General features: G+C 42.5%; 1 protein-coding gene across 4 annotated transcripts in view; it reads left to right on the plus strand.

Moving 5' to 3' along the window:
* Nucleotides 1–25,612, plus strand: part of DCC (DCC netrin 1 receptor) — a 964,956-nt gene that overhangs the window by 463,291 nt on the left and 476,053 nt on the right. For all 4 annotated transcript variants that reach the window (XM_080973386.1, XM_080973387.1, XM_080973388.1 and 1 more), the window contains exon 3: nt 17,165–17,449. In XM_080973386.1, coding sequence (XP_080829512.1) covers nt 17,165–17,449 — 285 coding nt within the window. The remainder of the gene's footprint in view (nt 1–17,164; nt 17,450–25,612) is intronic.

The raw sequence follows: 25,612 nt of genomic DNA on the forward strand, positions 1-25,612 counted from the left end.
CTTACATTTAAAATAATAAAAAAATAAAAATGGTTTTGATATATAGCCCCTTCTGCCAAAATCACCTCATTCAAGGCAGTGGACAGTGGACAGAGCTATTTCACTTAGTGAAGTATTACTCTCTCCCTGGACATATCCAGTCAGGAAAAAAATAACTCACTCTGCCCTTGTGTTTTGTAGGCAATTGGTCTGAAAATTGCAGACATGGGAGAGATACCTTTAGGTGTGAAATCTGATTTTGGGGTGGGAAGAACTAATAGAGATTTTCTTCCCAAGTAAAATAATTTTCTCTGGTTACAAACTTGATATGTAAGTCACAAAGGTGTTCTCTGTCCACCCTCCTAATCCTAGGCTCTTTCTTAAATTAAAAACATACGTTTCAATTTTGCAATGCGCTCACACTCTTCCCCCCACCCTGGTCTTTTCCTTAAATGCTAAGCTTAGAAACATAGTTTTGTTTTTTGCAGATAATTGTATGCAGCATTTTTTTTTTTTAATGGCTGGATCACTGATACACCACAAACTGCTTCAGAAGTTCGTGCTTTGATTTGTGCAACCTCACAAAGATCTGCTTCAACCTTAATTCCTCTGAAGGAACTCCATCTAAGCTGATAGTAGACTAAGAGTCCAGGGAACTGCTGCCAGCTAACGGAAACAAAACTGGGCTAGATAGAGAAATTATCTGGCTTGTTGCCATATTCACTGGTCAACTGGTGTTCCCAGAAATGGGAATGCAAGTCACATCCTCCACTGCCAGAGCAGAGCTGAGAGTATACAGTGGTACCTTGGGTTACATACGCTTCAGGTTACATACACTTCAGGTTACAGACTCCGCTAACCCAGAAATAGTACTTCGGATTAAGAACTTTGCTTCAGGATGAGAACAGAAATTGTGCTCCCGCCCCATTAGCTAAAGTGGTGCTTCAGGTTAAGAACAGTTTCAGGTTAAGAACGGACCTCCGGAATGAATTAAGTACTTAACTTGAGGTACCACTGTAATATTTTTAGAAATTTGAAGGTCATATGATAGAGGCATCATTCCTTACAGTGGGCCCACACTCATTCCACTGTTGCCTTTCTTGGCAACTTATCTATGTGGGTTATGATAGCAAAAGCCCGTTTGACCAGAGAGTACTGCAGAATGAAAGAACTGAGAGTTTATATACCACAGGTTATATGATATCGCCTTCAACCCTCTTAAAATTTATTGTGTGTTGGCTTAAAGGTTCAGCTGCCTTCTCTTTTCTGGGTGTAGAAGTGTTGATATGTAGGTGAACTCTGAGCACAAGGTGTATAACCTCAAAGAATCTAATGCATTATTTCCTGAGAGGGCATACCACAAAGTTTGGCCCACAGAAAGATGACTCCCTCTGTTGCAAAGCATTTGTAGATAATGCAGCAGCCAGTCTTATGATCCCACCACTTGCGCTTGAGCATAACTGATATCTGTGAACATAACTCAAGGCATCATAAAGAAGAGGGATGTTTTTACAAAATTCATCAATTAGATAACAGGCCTAGGAAGCCTCTCCAAAGATTAACCAGATTAAGGAAATGTTAATTAACAGACCTTAGAATTGATCACCATTAGGGGAATAGCTCATGTTGTGCTCTCCATAGCTTGCCAGTTATTGCAATGTGTCAAATCATGGCCAGGTTCATAATTTGGGTGAATAATGGTGAAAGGATGCCAGCCCAGAGCCTTATAGCTACAGGAAATCATACTCAGAAATGCTTGGATGACAGTTAGCATCGAGTGGGAACTGCAACAAAATGTGGCTGTGAATCATCTGCTGCTAATCAAGTTCTTGCTCTTGTTTCAGATTCCAGCCAATTATGTCCTTTTTCAAGATACTATAATCTCTAAGTGACTGATAGAGGGGCATTTTACTCCCCTCTTTCCAGCTGACACAAAGGGACGCGGGTGGCGCTGTGGGTTAAACCACAGAGCCTAGGACTTGCCGATCAGAAGGTTGGCAGTTCGAATCAGTTCAGTCTTAATCTGCACACAACACCCCCACCCCATCACATTATTTCAGCCTTGGTACTCATCTAGTAGGATGTGGGTGGCGCTGTGGTCTAAACCACTGAACCTCTTGGGCTTGCCGATCGGAAGGTTGGCGGTTCAAATCCCCACAACGGGGTGAGCTCCCGTTGCTCGGTCCCTGCTCCTGCCAACCTAGCAGTTCAAAAGCACGTCAAAGTGCAAGTAGATCAATAGGTACCGCTCCGGCGGGAAGGTAAATGGCATTTCCGTGCGCTGCTCTGGTTCACCAGAAGTGACTTAGTCATGCTGGCCACATGACCCGGAAGCTGTACGCCGGCTCCCTCAGCCAATAAAGTGAGATGAGCACCGCAACCCCAGAGTCGTCCATGACTGGACTTAACGGTCAGGGGTCCCTTTACCTTTACCTTTCCAGCTGAAACACCTCAATAGTTGCTGAGGAAGTGGAACCCTTGTTGTGATTTTACCCCTCCTCATTTTTTAAAAAAGAATTGTGCTGCAAATCTTGGGGTTCCCCCAAGCATGCTGAAAGCCCCCCTTGTTTCTCAGCGACCAGTCCTTTAGGCACCTTCCACCTCGGTTTGTTTCTTAGAGAGAGCAATGTAGGTTGGTGAAAGGTTGTTTGGACACCTTCCATTCCTATAAATAACCATCATTGGATATATTTTTCCCCAAATACAATTGGATTCTTCAGGAGCTTAGGTCAGAGTTCAAAGAGCAAATGCTCAATCTCCCATGCTCAACCTCTGGCACCCCCAATTAAAAAGATCTCAGGTAGCATTTGATCTGTGAAAGACCTCTCTTCCTCCAAGACCCTGCGGGGTCTTTGTAGGTCAAAAGTTGATAGTTCTGGGCTAGAGGAACCCATAGTTTGACTCAGTGCAGGTTGGCTTCATGTATTCATAGTACTTTTCTTCCTTGACTCTGTCCATTTCTAGGGATATTAGAAATATCTGCATTTTTAAAAGTGAAGTGAAATACCCACTTTTACTGCTGCAGATAATTGGTCCCACAGTGGGGTGCTGATGGTGATAATTCAGATATGAGTTCATTTATATCATTAGCATTCCTTTTTATGCCAAATGTGATGTGTGACAGTAACCCAGAGTGTTTGGCAGGTCTTTCTTCATACCTGGTTCTGAACTTTGACTCAGCTCTGGGTGACACTGTTGATCTACAACAGATCCTACATCTTTGGGCCTTCCAGATATTGGGACTTTGGGCCTTCCAGATGTTGCTCCCATCATTCCCGGCTATTGGTAATGTTTGTTGGGGCTGGTGGAAGTTCAACAACATCTGGAGGATCCCCACAAGCTTTATTCCATCCCTGTTCTTCCAGATGTGTCTGCTGACTGCAGCACCTTGCAGAAGATGTTGCAGGGAGCATGCGCATGATGGTGAGACACATAATCAGCAGTACAGGAGTAAGCCAGTGAAACTGCACCTTTGTGCAGTGTGGGCGGGGATCACAGCCAAGTAGGGCACATCAGCGCACCAGAACATAAGTGACCTCCACCTGGAGTCTGGGCTTAGTCTAGAGGAACGTTTGGCTGCAACCACCACCCAAATATTTCACCCCAAGCGCAGCTATGTGCCCCTAAAAACCAAAACTTCCAAGGACCACCTGGAACTGTGAATTGACTGAACTAGTTCCATTTTGGAGGGAGTGAACTGGAACTAATTCCTTTTCAAAATGAACTTTTCAAGCACTCGTATAGAACTGCATATTCATTGACTCTATCTTTGGTGTCCCCCTCCCTTTTTTAGCATTCTAATGTCTCATTCCCTCTCTTTCCTTCCCCAACCAACTAAACCTGCCCAGAGTATATAGCAGCATTACAGCATAGCGCCATGTGCCTTGTAGATCCTTGAAATCCATGAGTTGAATACAGTGGTACCTCGGGTTATGAACTTAATTTGTTCCGGAAGTCCGTTCTTAACCTGAAACCATTCTTAACCTGAGGTGCGCTGTCACTAATGGGACCACCTGCTGCTGCCGCTCTGCTGCCACACGATTTCCGTTCTCATCCTGGGGCAAAGTTCTCAACCCCAGGTACTACTTCTGGGTTAGCGAAGTTTGTAACCTGAAGTGTCTGTAACCCAAGGTGTTTGTAACCCAAGGTACGATCCTAGTGTTAAGTCAGGGTTCCATTAGTGCAAGGATTCCAGCTTGCAGCCCCTCTCCCTTCATGCACCCCCTAAATCCGTCAATGTTCCTGAACAGATTTGGGGGTGGTGTGGGGCACATGCAGGGAGGGCGGTGGGAGAAGGGAGAAGTCTCATTGTGCTAGCAGTAATCCTTGCACCAATGGGGTGAATTAGCCGAATACTAACTCATGTGCTTAAGATATCTCTGTGCTAGATTATGACCAATACGTGTGTGTGTGTGTGTGTGTGTGTGTATTATTACTGTATCATTACTACTAGAAGTAAAAAGGTAAAGGGACCCCTGACCGTTAGGTCCAGTCGTGACCGACTCTGGGGTTACGGTGCTCATCTCACTTTATTGGCTGAGGGAGCCAGTGTACAGCTTCCGGGTTGTGGCCAGCATGACTAAGCCACTTCTGGCGAACCAGAGCAGCGCACAGAAATGCCGTTTACCTTCCTGCCGGAGCGGTACCTATTTATCTACTTGCATTTTGACGTCCTTTCGAACTGCTAGGTTAGCAGGAGCAGGGACCGAGCAACGAGAGCTCACCGGGGATTTGAACCGCTGACCTTCCAATCGGCAAGCCCTAGGCTCAGTGGTTTAGACCACAGCGCCACCCACGTCCCACTACTAGAAGTAGTAAGCAGCTAAATTTCATCATTGTTACTAGATTTCCAGAGTTCTGGCGTCTCAAAGGCAACAGCTATTTTTGCCAGAGCACTTGGATCAGAGAACACAATGAATAAGCCAACATAAAACTGACTGTGGAACTGTCCAGTTCACAACAGACAATTCTTTTGCTTGCAGCATAAATATTCAGCCAGAAAGAAACACATTCGATTTTTACCGGTCATGCTGACTGACACCCAGCAAGTAAACAAGCAACAGAAAAGCTGAGAAAAATTGGGATTTTTAGATATCCCTTTGGTTTCAGTAAACCAATCCAAATGCGAGGGTGATATAAAGTCTAGCTCCAGGGTAAGAGAACAGGTCTGGCTTACAGAAAATAAGAGACTTAACAAGAAATGGCAAAAAAGTTATTTTTCTTTGGGTTTCTTTAAATATAGTTTTGTTGTGATTTTCTTTTTCTTTTTTTTTTGACAGTGGTTTAATAGCAAATAGCTCAACAAGGGAAGAGTAAAGACTAACCAACCTACAAGGTTGTGAGAAATGAGGAATTTTTTTTTTTTTTACTAATGGGTGCAAAATCAGGTCACCTTAAACAGGGATAGCCAATATAGTGCTCCCTAGAGACTCACATCAGCCACAGATATCATGGACAATAAAGGGTGATAGGTGTTGTAGTTCAGAGTTAATGTGGTATAATGGTTAAAGTATCAGTCTGGTGTGCCAGCCCCTAAGTTTGCCCCTGACAGCAATTGAGATTGTGTCCTAGTTCAATGCTAATACTAGGAACCTAAGAAGCTGCTTAATGCTGTGTCCAAACATATGTCCATATAGCATAGCTGTCAACGTTTCCCTTTTTTAAAGGGAAATTCCCTTATTCTGAATAGGATTCCTCGCATGAAAAGGGAAAAGTTGACAGCTATGCCATATAGCTCATTACTTGGTGTCATTCAACTAAGTCTTATTCAGAGTAGTCCCATCAAGACTGAATGAATATGACAAAGTTAGGTCCATTGCTTTCAATGGGCCCATAATGAGTAAAGAATAAATACCACTCATTATCTGCACTTCAGAGGGGTCTCTACCAAGGATTGAACCTTGGACTGTGTGCAGACAGAGCCTACAATCTAGCCACGAGCTATAGCCTTAGACAGCCAAAACAGGGCCCAGGTTCTTAGCAATCCTAATTCAGGCATTTAGCCCAACAATAGTTCTTTTCTTGCAATAAAATCTAAAAATCAGAAATCAGCTATTACGTGCAAGCTGCATAAAAAGAGCAACTCCAGTCTTTATCTGCTATTTAATTCATTTGATGAAGTGGAGTGGACTCCAGCATATGAAAGCTTATGGTGTAATAAATTTTGTTCTTTATCTTCACTGCTGTTTTTGTGCGAGACTAACATGGTTACCCACCTTATTTATCTATTACGCCACATTGCTAGAAATAGTTCTATTTTGTTTTTATCTTCCTCCTTTCTTTGAGACACCGTTAGCTATGCAAATCATTTATTTTACCCCTGGGTTCTCCCATTTTCCTTCCAATTACATTCTTGATTTTTTATTATATTTCACCTCCTGGAAGATATATAGGGTTGTACCCAGCAACGGTTTGATTCAGAGTACATCCATTGAAATTATACTTAAGGTACTTGTGTCCATTAGTTCCAGTGGGTCTACTCTTGAGTGGAAGTTAGTTGCAAACAACTCTTTTGTCTTTCTAATTTTTTTTTTTTAACAAATCAACAACAGCCTTACACCATTTTTTATTTTTAAATAACCCAAACAAATCTACTTTAAGAAGATGATGACCCTTAATGCAAGGTCATAAAATTAGAGAATGAGAATCCTGAAGGTAATTTAGGCAATTTATGCTGCAAACTTATACATCAGGGATGGGAATCTTGCAACTCTCCAGATGTTTTTGGACAACTCCCATCAGACTCCAGCCAGCATTGTCAATGGTCAGATAGTATGGGAACTGGAGTCCAATAACATTTGGGGGACCCAGGTTCTGCACCCCTCTTGTGTGCTCTTACTGAGGAGTTGGTATCTTTGAACTCAATGAGGCTTACTTCCAAGGAGACATCTATTGGGTTACACTGTTAGTTCCCATATTACTCTCTTAGCCATTTTATATTGCATTGTGCTTGCAATGGTTGTGAAGCACATGCCTGGATATTAAAGCACGAGGCAGGAGGTGGAAAGCGAGGGGCGATGTCTCCCAACTTTGTAATTACCTGCTTCAGAATACAAATTTGCTTAGCTTGTAATGCTGAAGTGTATTACGAATCAAACATAATTCCCTTCAGAAAAATTCTCCAGTGATGCTTGTAATTGCTGACCCAGTTCCAAATCAAACTGAGAGGAGTTTACCCGTCACCAAAAGAACAGGGTGAGGAAGAGTTGATGTGAGAAGGAGAGAGACAGATGGAAACATGCCAGAGAGACACACACATAAAAAAGGTGGCAGAATACAAAGGGGAGAGATTCTCTCATGTTTTGTTGATGTCTCTCATGCTGGGGTGGGAAGTGGGGAGTGAGGGCAGTGCTCAGTTTAAAGAAGAAGAAAAAGCAACACGGTCAGTGCTTGTCTGTCCAGACTTTCTCTTTGCAAGGGGAAAAAAATTCTATCAAACTGGGATCTCTTTTCTCTACTTACGCAAACTCCGCAGATGCTCAAAGGAGATGTCATTATTTTTCATAATAAACAGAGCTGATCCCTGACACTAAAATTATTTACTGAATTTCAGCTTTGGCACAAATGAAGTGGTGCAGAACGGAAAGTGGTCTGCACAAGAACTTGCCAGCCAAAACGTTTGGTTGCAGTTCTTGAGTTTCATTATAGGAAACTCTGAGGGACTACGTAGAGAGGTGTGATGGACTCTTGGCAAGGTACTAAGTCATGCGTTTTTGCTTTGTTTCTTGGTACACAACTCATCTGTGACAAGCCAGTCAAGGGCTGTATCTCTGGTTGTGCGTCGCAGACAGAAGCAAAGGCGGTTTTAGGGTGCCACAACCGGTGTGGTCACTGCCCTACACGGGGCACCCAAAAAATGCGGTGGAATGGAACAAGAGAGGGAGGGGAGGGGTGCACACTGAACTTTAGCATCACACAGGGCACCGCTGAGATCTGAGAGCTCAAAGTTCTCCACTGACAGAAGGTCCCATATTCAATTCTTGGCATCTTCAGCTAGGGCTGGGAGAGGTCCCTGCGCAAAATCCTGCAGAACCACTGCCAGACAGCATAATGTTCTCACTCAGTATAAGGTAGTTTCTCTGTTGCTAAATTGCTGCAACTAGGGGAGAAACAAGGCCAATAAGAAGCAGGAAGGGCAGGAGGGCATTTGGCCCACGACCTCAAGCAGAAAGTGGAGCTTACTAAGGGTTGCCATGTGTCCTCTTTTTCCAGGGCACATTCTCTTTTTCCAGGGAAAAAATTGAGACAAATTGCATGTACTGTATTTGCTTTGAATGCCGTCGTAGAGTCCTCTTTTTTGCTCTTCAAAATATGGCAACTCTAGCACAGGTAGACACTTATTAATTTTTTGGCAGTTGATAAGTTTCACAAATATGTGTGTGTGTGAATTGGATCAAATTGTGACACACACTCTCATCTGAGATCTGCAAATTTAAGCAAATAAGACACGTGATTTGGGAAAAGCCATACTTTTTTGTGAACTGATATAGATTTTGTCATATGCACAGCATTGGCAGTGACATTGCATGAAAGTGAGACTTTCTTCAGTAATTAGTGCACATCACAGAAATAGCTGGAAAAGCATTTGTTAAAGAAATGTGTTCAAATTACATCTCACTCTTGCTATTTGACACCTTATTTTGTTTTCACGTTTCATTTGTTCACCAAGTGTGTTTATTAGGGCTAAGGGCCTCAAACATGGAACTAGGTTGGGCCTCCACAGAACTCTGAGAGAGCTAGAGAGAAATGAAATTCACCTTCCGTTTAAAGGTGAATCAACCTGATTCACTCTTTCCAAAATAATATGCAGATCGAAACACAGCCATCCTTCAAAATGCACACTTCTCTGATTTTTTAAATGTAGTTCTCCAGCCAAGAAACATGCACAAAAATCTGTAACTAAAATGTGTATAAAAATGCGTGATGCTTGTGAAAATAACATCCAAAAGTGCTTTCTGTTAGGGAAAGTTGGTTTCCAAAAATGTGTATATAAGACAAAAATACACAGAAAAAAATGTGTTTGTTATAAGATCTTTTCACTAAAATGCTGTCGAATTTTCATGAGGACTCCCCCATTGTTGAGTAGAAGTCATCCCCTTGACAAGTTCCAATCACACCCTTGGAAAGAGGCATTGTGGGCTGCCGCTTATACCTCCCAGGACTCTTATTAACAGGGATTATTGGCACTCGGTTCTGCTGGTCCTGCCAGCTCCAGAGATAATTAACACCCCCAGTGATGTCTCAAAACTCTATTGACAGTTTGTCTCTGCCACTGTGATAGCTCCACAAAACAGCTTCCTGTTCCTATACTTAAGCTGGGGCATTCTCTCTGTGTCACCATAGGAACCATTCTTGTCTCTCACTGGCTCAGGTCCCCACACCCAATCCTTTGGGCCATTGCTTCAGCCCAGCAGCTAACAGCAATGATCCTCCAGATGAGCAACCTCCCCGACTCCCTTCCTCTTTATGAAGTTTCCCAGCTGCCATCAAATGCCCCAGGACATGGCCTGAAGGCTCATGAGACCACCAACTTGCTGAAGCTAAACCTACAGCCTCTGGATGGGAATTTCCATCTTCCCCAACCAGAGGTGCCTGCTACTGCTGTGGCTGTTGTTGGGGACTGCCATCTTCCTCACCCTGAGATTCCTCCTCTTGCTGCTGTTGTGGCTGTTGGTGGGGATTGCCATCTTCCCCACCCACCACTTCTTAAAAAACAAGCATCTCTGGACCCTGCCAATATGGCCAACTATTGACCAGTCTCAAATCTTCCATTCTTGGGCAAGGTGATTGAGCGGGTGGTTGCTGAACAACTCCAGGCATGCCTGGAGGATGCTGGCCACTTGGATCCTTTCCAGTCGGGATTCAGGCTTCATCAAGGGACTGAACTGCCTTGAGTCAAAACATGCTAGTCGAAGATCTCCAGCAGGCCGAGGACCAAGGTGAAAGCTATTTCCTGGTCCTGCTGGATCTCTCAGCGGCCTTTGACACCATTGATCATGACATCCTTCTGGACCGTCTAAAGGAGTTGGGAGCTGGGTGCACTGTTATACATTCAGAAAGGTATTTCATAAACCTTCCTGCCAAGAAATGTTGCAAATCTGATTAAAATTTTGTGGTCTTCATCTTAACATTTCTGCAGATATCTGAGCTGAACAGGGATCTCCATAATCAGCTTGCTTTAGGCAAAATACACTTGGTGGCTTTTTGTTGCACTATCAAACTATACAAATGATTTGATTTTTAGAGAGATTTGTTTTGAGATTCTCATCCTCTATGCTTTCTGGTGTCACCTTTTTTACTTCTCTTGAAATGACAGTAATTTTCCCAGTGTTGTAAATGGCATGTGACTAAAGTATATTTCATTGCCTTTTGTTGAACAACTCAAACATCGGATGAATTGTACTAACAAACTTGATAAAAATAAGACTCTGGTTATCACTCCCCCCCCTCCTGATGTGAAGTAGCTTCCTTAGCTTTCCATTATAAAAGCATTTCTTAGATGCATATGATTAACACCAATTTTCTCCCAGTAGGTTCTTCTAAATCAGAAATCTGAATTGTACAGATTTACTGGAAACTCTGCGTCAATATTATTACTTCCACTGAGATTTTTCGCTTATAGTTTTTCAAAAAATGGGATTTGCAGACACAGAAACAGAGCCATTTAGACCATTGTTCTTAAAAATTTAGCCTGTCTGCACATTATATTTATTTAACTACTCACACCCCCCCTTTATTCTTGGGTTTCTTTTTCTTCTTCTCAGGTTCTTTTTCTGTTGCTTCTGTATTCCACCAGGAATCAGAAGTGCCAATTCACACAATGTTCGCATTTATTAGCAACACTAAACAGGATACAACACCAAATGTAAGGTACTTTCCCTGCAGCAGAACGACTAATCTTCTGCACCATTCTCAATGGGACACATCAATTTGTTTAATGGTGCACAAGAATGATAGGCTTTAGACTAGATACAATGAGAAATAATTCTTTGAAATTTCAAGACTGGAAGCAGCAAAAAGCGAGCTATTTAGCTAAGAATTAGACTCAGTTGCGAAACAAACCATAATCTTGGTAAGAATACACCAGGTTTGAGTAAGAAAAACCTGGTGGATGATGATGTATCTGAACAAAAAAAAGAGAAAGAAAAAAGAATGTTAGGTCTGAAAATGAATAGGAGCAGAAACACCCTTCATTCATATTATTAAACTTAGATGAGGGGCATCTAATGGCTGCTCTGCACAATAAGAACTTGAGAACTAGACCTATGCTGAAAAAAATTACCTTGTTTCCATCCCAACCTTTGTCCATCACTTAATGTGAAAAGCAATTGCATTTGAAAATTCTCAAAGGGAAGAGGGAATTTCAGTGAAATTCTCATGTGTGAGGTGCTGGTCTTTTGTTTTGCTTACTTTACTCTTGAGGTGACCTGGAATGTTGTGAGTGTCCTTTCCTTCAGTCTGTAAATCAACTGTCCAGGGGTCTGCACTCCACAGGCTTTCAAAGTGCCTGCGCTTTGATCAAAGCACAGGGAAAACCTGTGGATTTATCCATTGGATACATCCTTTCTGTGGAGCTTTTTCATAACAGGAGTTCTGGCAGCCAGGGAGGTTGCAGAGTGCTGGATAAAGGTTTACTGTAAAGAAAATGACGTGTACCATTCTTTTTCACTTTGTAAACTCAAATTTTGCCCCTAGGTAAAAACCCTGCTTCTAAAACAACAACAACAACAACACCCTGAACCAACTAAATAAATTTGCAAGTACATTGGAAGCTGCAGAGTGCTTAGAGGAATGCCTGTAGCACTGCTGTAGAACATCAACTTTGCATGCAAAAGGTCCCAGGTTTAATATCCAGATAGCTGAAAGAGACTTATGTCTGAAATCTTAGAGAGCTGCTGCCAGTAAGGAATCCTGAGCTAGGCGGATCATTAGTTTGTCAGATTATAAGGCAGCTTCCCATAGTGTGGCTCATTGATTGTTAGTGGGATCATTGACTGAGTGTTTGTGGGGGTGGGTGGGGAAAGTAAGGATCTGGCCCACCAGCCAGATTCAGCCCACCTCCGCCCCCATCTCTGACTGAGTTAGATACAATTCTCTAGCAATATAGCCAGCTCAATGACTGCTTCATTTGATATTTGGAAGCCAGTTCTCTTGGGTCTGCAGTGTCCTCGTCTGGTAAGGAGTTGGAATCTTGGACCATTCACAGCTTCTGGCCAGGGTTGTGCTTCAGGTCTCGTTGCCTGCACTGTCATGGCTAGCGAAATGGAAATTGCTTCAGTGTTTGTGGTCCAGAATAAAAATCAGTCATGTGAATGTGATCAGTTTTTGTTCACGTCATTGTTTCAAAGTCCACAAATGATAAGGAATTAATTACTTTCTTTTTACATTGTTTTGACATTTCCTTTACATAAAAATGAACGGAAGTTGCTTATACAGTTGGGTATGTTATTGTACTACCAACCTTACTGTATGCTTGTGAAACATGGACCACTTATAAACGCCAGCTCCAACTTCTTGAAAGATTCCATCAACGGTGTCTCCGAAAAATTTTTATACATTACTTGGGAAGACAGGCGAACTAATACCAGTGTACTAGAAGAAGCAAAGAAGCAATGATTCTTCAACATCAACTTAGTTGGACTGGTCATGTTGTGTGAATGCCTGATTATCGTCTTCCAAAGCAACTACTCTATTCCAAACTTAAAAATGGAAAACGTAATGCTGGTGGTCAACAAAAGAGGTTTAAAGACTGTCTCAAGGCAAATCTAAAAAAATGTAATTTAAACACCAGCAATTGGGAAACACTTGCCTGCGAGCGCTCCAATTGAAGAACAGCCTTTACCAACGGTGTCATGGGCTTTGAAGACCCTCAAACTCAGGACACAAGGGAGAAACATGCTAAGAGGAAGGCATGCTTGGCAAATCCACACCGTGATCAACTCCCATCAGAAAACCAATGTCCCTACTGTGAAAGGATGTGTGGATCCAGAATTGGCCTCCACAGTCACTTACGGACACATTGTTAAAACCGTGTTTATGGAAGACAATCTTACTCGGCTACGAATGATCGCCAAGAAGATCAGTTACCCAAGTTATGGTTAAGTATTGGACAGTGAGATGAATAACATGGTGTTTGGTGGAAACTGAAGTGCAGCAGAATGGAAATGGTGCTGATTGTGATGAATGCAGGCCAGAATGAAAATTGCTGCCTTCTTGAATCCCCATTGCGTTCCCCATCTCCTGAGTCCTCTTCCCAAAGTTTGAGCTTTGTCCCTGTGCCCCATGTCCTCAGTGCAGTACCCCCAACCCCCACATGTAAAGGTAAAGGGACCCCTGAGCATTAGGTCCAGTCGTGGCCAACTCTGGAGTTGCGGCGCTCATCTCGTTTTACTGGCCGAGGGAGCCAGCGTACAGCTTCCGGGTCATGTGGCCAGCATGACTAAGCCGCTTCTGGCGAACCAGAGCAGCACATGGAAACGCCGTTTACCTTCCCGCCAGAGCGGTACCTATTTATCTACTTGCACTTTGACGTGCTTTCAAACTGCTAGGTTGGCAGTAGTTTCAGCCTAATATGGGAGAGAGAGAAAGTAAGAAAGAAAGAAAACTCAGGCAAAGCTCAAGAAGGACTTGTGGAAGATTTGACTTTGCAACTTTGCTGTTGTTCGTTCCCTTTGGTATTATCTAAACCAAACTGAAGCAAATGGCTCCTTTCCATTACTTTGGTTCTCTGCCCTTCAGCTGTAGTACAAATTGAAAATGGAAGGAGGGAGGCGATGGGCGGGGAAACAGGTCCTTCATTTCTGTTAAATAACCTTGCAGACTTTAATTTGAAACAAACAAAGCATTTTAAAGCACTCCTCCTTGGGGGATTGCACCGACTGTTACTAAATTGCTGAATATTTAACAGTCACACACATGCTCCAGACCCCAAGGTCTGTCCCCCAAATGATAAGCCCTTTTTTATTAAATGAACTTTAATTACTTAATAATTAGGCCTTCTGTAGGGGGAAGATGGGGATCTTGATAGGCTGCCAACCAGGCCGTAGGGCAAATCAGGCTTGCGTGCCATTTCCCGATTAGAATTTAAAAGCAGGTGTACTATTCTCCGAGACCCTGGTTAGGAGACAATCTTCCCTGAAGGGACAAAGACACAATGTGAAGTTGAGCTGTGGAAGACTTTGTCTTGACAGTTGCATCAATTAACAGAGCAAATGCTGCAGAAAAAAAAAAGTCAAAAAGGGGGGAGGAGGAGTTGGAGGATGAGGCTCGGATGAAGCATGAGCAAGTCAAATTTCTGGATTTTGCAATTCCAGAGCATGGCGGTACATAGGAAGCTGCCTTTAGCCAAGTCAGAGAATTGGTCAGTTTAATTCAGTACTGTCTACACCAGGGAATGTGTGGCACTCCAGATGTTGCTGGACTATAGTACCCATCATCCCTGACCATTAACCATGCTTTCTGGAGAAGATGGGAGTTGTAATCTAACAACATCTGGCGGCCAAAGGTTCTCAGTCCCTGGCAGTGGCTCTGCAGGGTTTTTGGTGGGGCATATTCCTAGTCTTTCCTGAAGATGTCAGGAATTGAACTTTCTGCATGCAAAGCATGTGTTCTTTTCCTAAGCTTGAGACCCCCTCCAGTAACACCTGAAGGGAGACGTACAGTGGTACCTCGGGTTACAGATGCTTCAGGTTACAGACGCTTCAGGTTACAGACTCTGCTAACCCAGAAGTAGTACCTTGGGTTAAGAACTTTGCTTCAGGATGAGAACAGAAATTGCACGGCAGCAGCAGGAGGCCCCATTAGCTAAAGTGGTACCTCAGGTTAAGAACAGTTTCAGGTTAAGAACGGACCTCCAGAACGAATTAAGTTCTTAACCCGAGGTACCACTGTACATGTTTCTTCTACAGGGATTGGCACAAGCTTGAGATATTAGGACTCTGTGGAGGGTTGCATGAGATTCCTCTTCTGCACATCGCTCCAGAAGGACACAAAGAGCACACACGAGAAGTGGCCACCTACAATGGAGCACAGGCCCATCTAGTTTTATAGCACCCTGTTTTCCAATAATAGCTTATCAGATGCTTTTGAGAAGACCATAAGCAGGGTAGAAGGGCAACAGTCGTCTCCTGTTCCTTGCCTCATTACGCAGAGATATACCGGCTCTGAATATGGAAGCTGATTGCTATCCATATACCTGTATTTGAACATTGTAGTTCAGTAAAATAAAAGAGACACTTGTGTTAAGGTTTGCCAGAATGCCCCATTTCCTGACTTATATTTATTTAGTATTGCATTCCTCCAAGGGGCAAGGTGGCATACATAATTATCCCTTTTGAGCTACGTTATGCTGAGGGATTGTGACTGGCCCAAGGTCACCCAATGAGCTTCATGACTGAGTTGAGATTGGAATCCTTTTCTCCTGGGTCCTTTCCCAACACTTTACACCACACTGGCTTTCCACTCCAGTCTTCAATACAGAAATCCTCTTGGCAAAATAGCTTTTGTGTTTGTTTTATTATATATCCTATGGTTTTGAAAACACACTTTTGATTGACAAAGTGTTGTCTTCCAAGACAAATAATACATGTGCAGATATCAAGTCTTGTATGGCATCAAAACAAACATGGAAAATCTTACATTACAAATTCAGCTCACATCCACAGGGTATACTTCAATCTTAAGCATTAAGACAATTCTCCATAGTGGCTGCTGTGACAGAAGGGAGATTACTGTACTATTTTTAATAAATGATATAAATTGAGACCATACAGCGTCGAACCCATCTTTCTTTGTTACCACTCTTGTCATCCTATTATTATGAATTAAGCGCTCCTTAAGTGCTATCTTCCACACATATTGGGTCCAGGTTTCTGTGGTGGAAGGTGGTGCTTTTTCTAGTTGGAAACAATGGTTTGCCTTATTGCTGTCATGAGAAAGAAGTTCAACTCTTTATGCTTGCCCATTGGATTGATAGATTTTTTTCATAAACATCAAGGCTAGCATGGGTTCGGGTACAAGATGTTGTCTTGTAATGGTGAATGGTAGTGGGGGGAAATGGGTCTAGAAGTCTTTAAGAAATGTACACTCCCACCACATGTGGAAAAGCATTCCATTAAGCTTATGTCCTCTCCAGCAAGAAGATGAGAAAGTGCAATTAACTCTTGAAAGGTATAGAAGTGTCCAGTGCCATCTTTAAAGAGACTTCATGCAATTTAGCCAAGATGGTAACTCTGGAAGTGTATACTCTATACCAGCAATGTCCAACCGGTCGACTGCAATCGACAGGTCGACCATTGGGGTGCTCCAGGTCAATCACGTGAGTAAAAAAAGTGATTGCCTTCTTTCTCATGAGCGATCGTGACGTGCCCCACCCCCTGTGCTATGCATTGTGAAAGCTTGTAATCAGTGAGCCTGCTTCAGAGTGGTGGAAGGAGGAAGGGTGCTGGAGCGCCGGGTGATTGATTTTATGCAATCCTCCTGAAAAAAAGCTCAACAGCTCTGTCCCCCACCCCAAAAGGTCAACAACTCTGCTCACTCCCCCCTAAAAAAAGCTCAACAACTATGGGCAGTGACAATGGGTAGATCACTGCCAGTTTTATTATACTGGGAGTAGATCGCAGTCTCTATAGAGTTGGGCGTGCCTGAGTCTATACTGACCAAAGTTAGCTTCCTGGTGTATATTGTACTCTAGGAGGCTTGGTTTGGTCAGAATCAAAGTATACACTTCCAGAGCTAACACTAAATGCATTACTTTGGGTAAATGAGCCACCATAGAGGCTAGTGGGCTGTGAAAATTTGTGTCTCAGGCTTTTTAGACTCGTCTACCCATGTGCTATCTGAAACCAAGGGGGCACATTGGTTGTCAAATTTGATTTCCCCCCCCACAGCTTTCCTACCCCACTTCTACAATAATTACTTGGTAGTTTTATTTTCACTGTATTTTTAAAATGATCCCTATTATGGAATTCACCTTTTTCACAGCTGCCATGCATCTTGATGGATATTGTTCATAAACTACTTCTGAGCCATAGTTTCGTTCAAAAAATATGGTACAAAGTAAATAGGTTAACCTAATTTAGACTTGAAGAGCAATTAAGTGAAACCAAACCAGCAGGAAACAAGGGGTAAATACACTTCTGCATTTTAGATCTTCTTTTCAACTAGTGTTTTGTTTCTGTTTCCACAGGTCCGTTGAGGTTTCTATCCCAGACAGACTCCGTCACAGCATTTACAGGAGACACTGTTTTGTTAAAATGCGAAGTCGTGGGGGAACCTATGCCAACCATCCACTGGCAAAGGAACCAAGAAGATCTGGTTTTGAATCCTGGTGATACCCGTGTGGCAGTTCTGCCTTCTGGATCTTTACAAATTAGCAGAATTCAAGCAGGGGATGGTGGGATCTATAGATGCCTTGCAAAAAACCCTGCCAGTTCAAGAACCGGAAACGAGGCAGAAGTCAGAGTTTTGTCAGGTAAGAAGCTTTAAAAATATATGTAAAATCACTCATTAAAGTTATGGCATTGAAGTCTGATTACATCTGGTTTGCAATGCAAATTTACCCACCAATATGTGAATATCTTTAGAAGTGAACCCGTGAATATTGACCTTTTTTTGCAATTTAAATTGTAAGTATTACGAGCTTACGTGCCTGGTTTGTGCCACTGTGGTCTCTTCACAAGGGCAGAGCATGCAACATGTAAATGTGACCTTTGCAAAAGCAAATCCCATGAATACCTTCCCAGAGCACTGGGGGGAGGGGAAATGTCTTGCTTCAAGAAGAACCAACCAACCAATATATGGTGTTCTCAACTGCAGCCTTTGAATTTATTTCCCAGCTTCTCATGGGACCCTGGAACTATTCAATTTCCGTCTTCATTTCTGAACCACTATGTGGTCAAGGTGGGGTAGCGGGCTTTGTGCTGACCTACTACAAATAAATATAATTTTGAAGTCCTGGTGTAAAAACAACCAAAAACAAAAACTGCAGATCTGTTTGATGCAGATAAGAAAATATTGTTACTCAGTATACTATATATTATTGGGGAGAGTCAATGTGGTCCAAATGAGGGAGTGTTGCAGTATGATATTGGATTTAATTTTTTTTTTTAATATTTTTTTATTAAGGTTTTAAGCAAACAAAGAAGAAAAACAACACACACACAAAAAAACAATACATAACTTAACAATAAAAACACAAAACATAACAATTAAAAACAAACTCTCTTTTCCATTTCCAATTTTAAATTACTTATTTTCTGGACTTCCTCATACCTCCCTCTTTTGTATTCCAATCCACATTATTTGTCCAGCAGTTTCTTTTCCACTTTTTTAATCTCAATCTTTAATTTAATATAACGTTAAAATATATAACTTCAACTTTTTTAAACCTAATCCTTGATCTTAATGTCATATAGCTTTAAATTTTTCCCTTTTATTATCAAATTTCCATTTCTTTAAACATCTTTAATCTTGATCTTTAATCTTAATCTATCCTTAACTTTAACCTGTACAGCTGGAAACCACTTGTTTTCAGTCCAACATCACTCTAACATTCCTTAATTTTGCAGTGTTTCTGAAGATAGTCTTTGAATTTCTTCCAGTCTTCCTCCATCGACTCTTCTCCCTGGTCACGGATTCTACCAGTCATTTCCGCCAATTCCATATAGTCCATAAGTTTCATCTGCCATTCCTCCAGCGTGGGAAGTTCTTGTGTCTTCCAATACTTTGCGATGAGTATTCTTGCTGCTGTTGTTGCATACATAAAGAAAGTTCTATGCTTTTTTAACACCATTTGGCCCACTATGCCCAGGAGAAAGGCCTCTGGTTTCTTGGGGAAGGTATACTTAAATACCTTTTTTAATTCATTATATATCATTTCCCAGAAAGCCTTAATCTTTGGGCACGTCCACCAAAGGTGAAAAAAATGTACCTTCAATTTCTTTACATTTCCAACATTTGTTATCGGGCAAGTGATAGATTTTCGCAAGCTTGACTGGGGTTATGTACCACCTGTATATCATTTTCATAATATTCTCTCTTAAGGCATTACATGCCGTAAATTTCATACCTGTGGTCCACAACTGTTCCCAGTCAGCAAACATAATGTTATGACCAACGTCCTGTGCCCATTTAATCATAGCCGATTTTACCGTTTCATCTTGAGTATTCCATTTCAGCAGCAAGTTATACATTCTTGACAAATTCTTGGTATTGGGTTCTAACAATTCTGTTTCTAATTTGGATCTTTCCACCTGGAAGCCAATTTTCCTATCCAATTTAAATACCTCCATTATTTGATAATAATGAAGCCAGTCTCGCACTTTGTTTTTTAGTTTTTCAAAACTCTGCAATTTCAGTCTATCTCCGTCTTGTTCCACAATTTCCCAATATTTTGGCCATTTGACCTCCATATTGACCTTTTTCAAGGCTTTCGCTTCCATTGGTGACAGCCACCTTGGGGTTTTATTTTCTAGCAAATCCTTATATCTTATCCAGACATTAAACAGCGCTTTCCTGACAATGTGGTTTTTAAATGCTTTATGTGCTTTGACCTTATCATACCATAAATATGCATGCCATCCAAATACATTATTAAAACCTTCTAGATCCAAAATGTCAGTGTTTTCAAGAAGTAGCCATTCTTTCAACCAGCAAAAGGCTGCTGATTCATAGTACAGTTTAAGGTCTGGTGGATTTAAACCCCACTTCTGCCTCGAATTTTGGGTAACCTTGGCACTGCCATTCACTTTACTTCAGTACCTCCTGCTTAAAATGGGATTAATGGTCTGGTTGCTTGTAGAATAGCTTTGAGAGGTGCCTGGGGCAAACTTACCTTGTGAAGCAAATATGCCACAGAAATAGTTGGCAGTAACAGGGTTATTCTCTCCAAATCTGGCATAGCAACACTGGTACATGTTTTGTGCTTCTTGAACCTATAAATGAAATGGAAGCACAGCTACCCTTGAAAATTCACACTTCTCAGAGCTCTTTGATTTCTCCATCCAAAATGTGTACACCAAAGTGCATGCATTTGTGAAGACAATGTACAAAACTACATCCTATTATGGGGAATTCGCCAGCAAAAAGGTTAATATTGGGCAAAGGTGTGTCTAAAACTGCAGACATTCAGAGAAATGTACGCAAAATGCAAAAGTTTTGAATAGTCTTTTTTAAAAAGAAAAGTAAACTTCATAAGTTGATACAGAAATGGAATTCAAATCTACTTGGTACTGAGCTGAAGATGGGGAAAAATAAGAATCTGAAAGAAACTGAAAGTGACAGATTCATCCATCCCTGTCCTTGCTAAATAAACTCTGAAATGTGGGATGTTTTTATCTGAGAGAAGTAAAGTTTGACAGTTTCAGACTTCTGCTTTGTTTTCTGACGGGTTTCCCCAAAGAGCAATGGTTTTCAATGCACTAGCTAACTTCATTTGAAATGCCCCTCACTTCTTCAGGGCTGAGAAATGTCATTTGGACCAGGCAATCTGAATTGACACTTCCAAGACTTGAGGAGAAATAACAGTGGTTGTTGAATGGTCCAACATGCTTTCAGCACTAGAGGAATATTTTCAGGCATAGGAAGAGAACAGAAACTAAGAGAGGCCTAGGGAACTTGATATGGCCAACTGGTCAAATCCCAGTCTCCCCCATCACCCAAATGTGACATATAGGTGTGACTACCCTCCTGTCAATCACTGGTGTCATAATGACACCCAGAAAATGACACCTGTCAAAATTCAAAGAAGGTTGTCAATCAACTGATTGGCGCTGGGAGGATGCCTTCAAAGAGGCTCCCTCTAACTGCTGATCAGCTGATTGACAGTTACAGGGAACCCCTTTAAAGTCCCCACAAATGGCCAAATGGGAAGGCTTGAAGGACCTAATTTGCTCCATGGGCTGGAGGTTCAACCTGCCACTGATGCATTATTTTCAATTACCTCAATTTTTAAAAGCTTTTCATACAGGTATTTTTTTTAAAGAAAGCAAACAAATAATTGAGGACCGTGCAGCTCTTTTGTGTAACTATTCCCCCCCATTTATTACTAACGATATTGCATCATCATTAGCGGAAGATGACAACGAGCCTTTTCCACTTTTTGTTTTCCTCGAGTCTTTTCTCTTTTGTCTCTTCACTCCTAATGGAAAGAATTACAATTCAGAGACAATTCCAAGGCAATCAATGGAGCAAAAATGAAGAAAACCTTGTTAGTCTATTTCTTGTTTAACATTCTGGAGTCAATTGGCTTTTTAGATGATTCACTTCTATGCATAAAGGTGTTAATGGGGATGGGGGAGGGAGAGGGGATGAGATGGATACAAAGCAGCATTAAGAACAATAAAATAAAATTGCCATTCCATCTACAAAAAACACCCCCAACAAAACAAAATAAAACCAGAACAAGACAACAACAGGCTTTGCATATAAAGAGCTTGATGGTTGTTAAGCAACAGCTACATTAGATGAGCAGAAATTAAAACTTCACAGCTCCTTAAACACCACATAAAGCACCCCGGGTCCCAGTCAGCACTGGAAGACTTCATTCCCATTCAGGAGAACTGCTTTAGCATTTAAGCACAAAGGCATCATCATTAGGCTGAATAAATTCTCTGAGACATGTCTCAGTTATAGTGACCCTCCATACCAAAAGTCTATTTTTTTAATACCTTATAGAAAGGCATTACACACACCCCACAGGCCTGTTGGTGTGTGTGTTTATAATCACCCTATAAATCTTGCTCTGTGTTTGTGTGTGTCGTGGGAGGTTCAAGAAAGTGGTTAAGCTCACCCACACAAAACAGTACTTTAAAGCAGAGTTGTTTTACTTGGCACACACAAAACACACACTCTATATTTACACACTGCATACAGGGTACACAAAGGCTTTTCTCCTGTCTGGTTCCAGAGGGGTTTCTGTACTTCAGAGTCCTTGCTGAACAAAGCCCACATCTAAGTTCTAAGTCAATTTGCAGAGAGTCCTGCCACGACTCTGAGTCCTGAAGTCTGACAATTCCCCAAGTCTTCTTTTCAGATGAGCTCTTCTCAAAATGTTCCGATAACTCTGCAGCTCCACAAGGACCCACTTCTTCCTGATAATGACCAATGACTCATGTCCCATGCTGTAATCTGAGCCCTTTAAATAGAAAGGTATTGTCAGGGAGAAGACAGGAGTGGCTGGCGTGCTCTGGTCCATGGGGTCACGAAGAGTTGGACACGACTAAATGACTAAACAACAACAACAACATTGTCAGGGAACTGCCATCAGTTCAGGTGGGAGAGAGGAAAAGCCGGATGGATTACAGAGAGCCCCCAAAGATCATGGAAAGCAGCTCCTCCTCGCCAGGGGAGAGTAACCACACCTCCAGTGGAGAGGAGCTGTAGGGTTCGGAGGAGGCGAGGCGTTGCCAGGACACCTTGCTTGGGCAAAGCGGGGAGGGGAGAGGTCCACCATTACCCACACCCTACTTGCACAGTAAGGTTTCACGCAGAGAGGGGAGGCGCAGACTGAGCATCAAGAAATTACTTTGCTGGGGAAAGTTTAAGCCCCACCAACTCATGGATTCTGCCAGTGAATGAGTCAGCCACGGGAGAGTGGCACTCTGGACAGATAAATTTTATTTTGCATCAAAAGCAAGGCTTCACAGCCAAGCAGGGAGGTACTTGCCTGCTTGCTCTCGAGCAACCCCTTGGAAACCTAACAGGTATGTACCTAATCTGCCCAGTAATACTAATGAGGAAGTCACCAGATTCAGCCAGGTACATCTCAGGAATGAGCTAGCTCTTTCCTCACTAACTAATTGACTTAGAACTTGACTCCCACTAATGCACATACCGCAACAAGCATTTTTCTACTGTCTACTAACAGCACATTTTTAGGCTTTCTGCTCTATGGGCAGCATAACCAATCCACCAAGAAAATCTCCATTACAAGTAACATTGATATTAATAGTATTTTGCATGGGGTTCTTAGGCAGTTGCCATGGCCCTTTAGCACTTCTTGGCTGCCGTGTTTTTCAAGCCAGACCACGGAGACTGCCAGTCTCTTTACTGAGCCAATTGCAAGCAGTGTCAGCTGGTGTGACACGAAGTCTGTCCTATTTTGCTTCTGATACCTAATCACAACTGATTGCATGCCTTCTTACATTGCAAAGAAGACAAAGGCTGGGACGGGACCCGTGGATATGTTTGCCATTCACTCAATAGATGTATTAATCCCATGGTAGGTGATTTTGAATGTTCTAATAACAAACTATATCTGAAAGTCATCTTGAAATGTATGGAATTGGTTCAGTTGATTAATAAATTGCTTTAATGGGATTTTATGAAACTGAGATGCTTATTTGGGCAACTTTTTAATTAGACTGAACTAACTTCCCTTTATAAAACAATATTTGGATGAGCCAGCTCAGACCAGCAGTTCCATTGACCAAAGCATTGCTTAGATCCCCTAATTATTATTATTATTATAATTGCTTCCAGCGGTTTGAGACCTGTGGGCTGTTGGTTTCTGCTTTCCTTCACTGTGCAGCGAAAGGGCTTGTCACGAGACAGGTGTTTACATTCCACAGTCTGTACTGTTGGAGTTTCTCACGGGAAAGGGAGACTGGATGTGACGTACACTGGTTTCCTGTTTTTCACTGTACTTTGCAGTTTCACTTTGTGATTCTCTCCGAGCTGTCAGGGAGAGAGGATGCATTTCTGCTCCAGCAGAGGCAAGATGTCTTTCTGTAATATACCAGCTTTGAACTATAAATAAAGCAACCAAGAGTATGCAGCACGTACTCCTCATCCTTCCGCTGGGCACGGGACTCTGCTTTAAACTAACACGTGGTTATGGGCCCAGAAGTCGAATCGGAGTGCCGGCAAAGGATCGGAATGCAGAGGGACAGATCGGATCGGAATCTGCTCTGCGCGTAGAAGTGATTGATGAGGTATGTGCTACTGCTCCGGGCAGCCTGCCAGCTTCTAGTTAATGGCTTTATGGCTGGACTTTGAACTTTCAAAGCCGTTTTGCCGGGAATAGGCAAAAGGCTCCCAGGCACAAGTTACTATGCTGGGGAAATCGAAAGTAACTTTTAAGTGCGCTTTTGGAATAAGGCAGCTGCAGCAGTGACGCAGCAAGATTTAAAGCAGCATATATGACGCTGAAGGCTAATGCCAGAGTCATGATGGCCCTTCAGGATGCTTGTGGGATTCCTAAGCTCAACAAGAAAAATTACGCGGACTGGGTTCTGTATGCAGAGGCAATTCTGCGGAAAGAGGGTTTGTTTGAGGTGATTACAGAAATCCCCCCAGCTCCAGTTACAGATGCATGGGAAGCTAAGGATTCCAAAGCAAGGGGAACTCTTACATTGATAGTATCCCCAGAAGAGCTCTGTCTATTGCGTGATAAGACCTCAGCCAGAGAAATTTGGGACGCTTTGAGAGAGGCTCACTTAAGGACAGAAGCTGGATCCACTATGTTTTACTTTAACAAGCTGCATAATATGGCTCTTGCTGAAGGTGGAGATGTGCGTTTACATCTGATGGAGATGCAAAATCTGAGACATGAGCTGCAACAGAGAGGACTCAACTTTCCAGAGGCTGTGTATTCTTTCATGATACTACAATCTTTGGGTTCAGGTTGGGAGTCTGTTGCAACCCAGATTGCTGTGCAACCAACTGCTCAGCTGACAGTGGACTTTGTTACTGCCGTGATTTTAAATGAAGCAGATCGCCGGGGTGCATGGGCAAGGGGTAGTCTTCACAGACGTCGTCCCATAGTGCAGTGGAACCACCAGATGGCGCCAAAGCTTTGAAGGCAGTGAAATGCTACTCGTGTGGACGTCTAGGCCATATGAAGAGGGAATGCAGATATCCCAGGGCCAAGACAGAACAGCGCAGCGATAGCTCATCGCGCGGAAAAGGCCGAGGCAAAGGCAAAGGTCCGGTGTCTAAGACAACGCAGCACAAGGCTATGGTTTCACGCTTCACTCCAAAGGTTGCAGAGGTCCAGAAGACGTCTAGATCTTTCTTCGTTGTTGATTCAGCGGCGACCCACCACATGTGCAACGATAAGAGACTGTTTGTGTCTTTTACACCGCAGGAAGGTGCGATTCACCAGGCGGATGACCACACTATTCCCAGTAAAGGCTACGGAACTGTTGTTCTTCACAGTTTGGACTTATCGATACAGAATGTGCTTTACGTGCCAGACGCCAAACATAATCTGCTCAGCGTTGGACAGCTGAATGAGCGGAACATTGACGTTTCCTTCAAGAACAAGAAGTGCATCATCACAAAGAAAAATGATTATGTATTGCATGCAGAATATGTTGATCGTTTGTTTGTTTTGTATTATGATGATGTTGTGCAGGATGACACTTGTTGCATTGCAGGTTCTAACAAAAGTTTGCATGCAGAATGTATTCACGATTTTCATCGAAAATTTGGTCATTTGCATTTTGAGGCAGTATCTAAAATGCCTGCCTTGGTTGAAGGTATGACTATTAAACCCTGCAGGTACCACATGAAGTGCAAAGCATGCGCAGCAAACAAGGTGAAAATGGCTGCGAAAGGTAAGGTGTCTAGTAGGCAAGCTACAGAACCATACCAGGTTGTTCATGCTGATTTAGTTGGACCACTAGCGCCCTCT

Source organism: Podarcis pityusensis (assembly GCF_964106645.2).
Source record: "Podarcis pityusensis genome assembly, chromosome: 11".
NCBI classification, from domain to species: Eukaryota; Metazoa; Chordata; class Lepidosauria; order Squamata; family Lacertidae; genus Podarcis; species Podarcis pityusensis.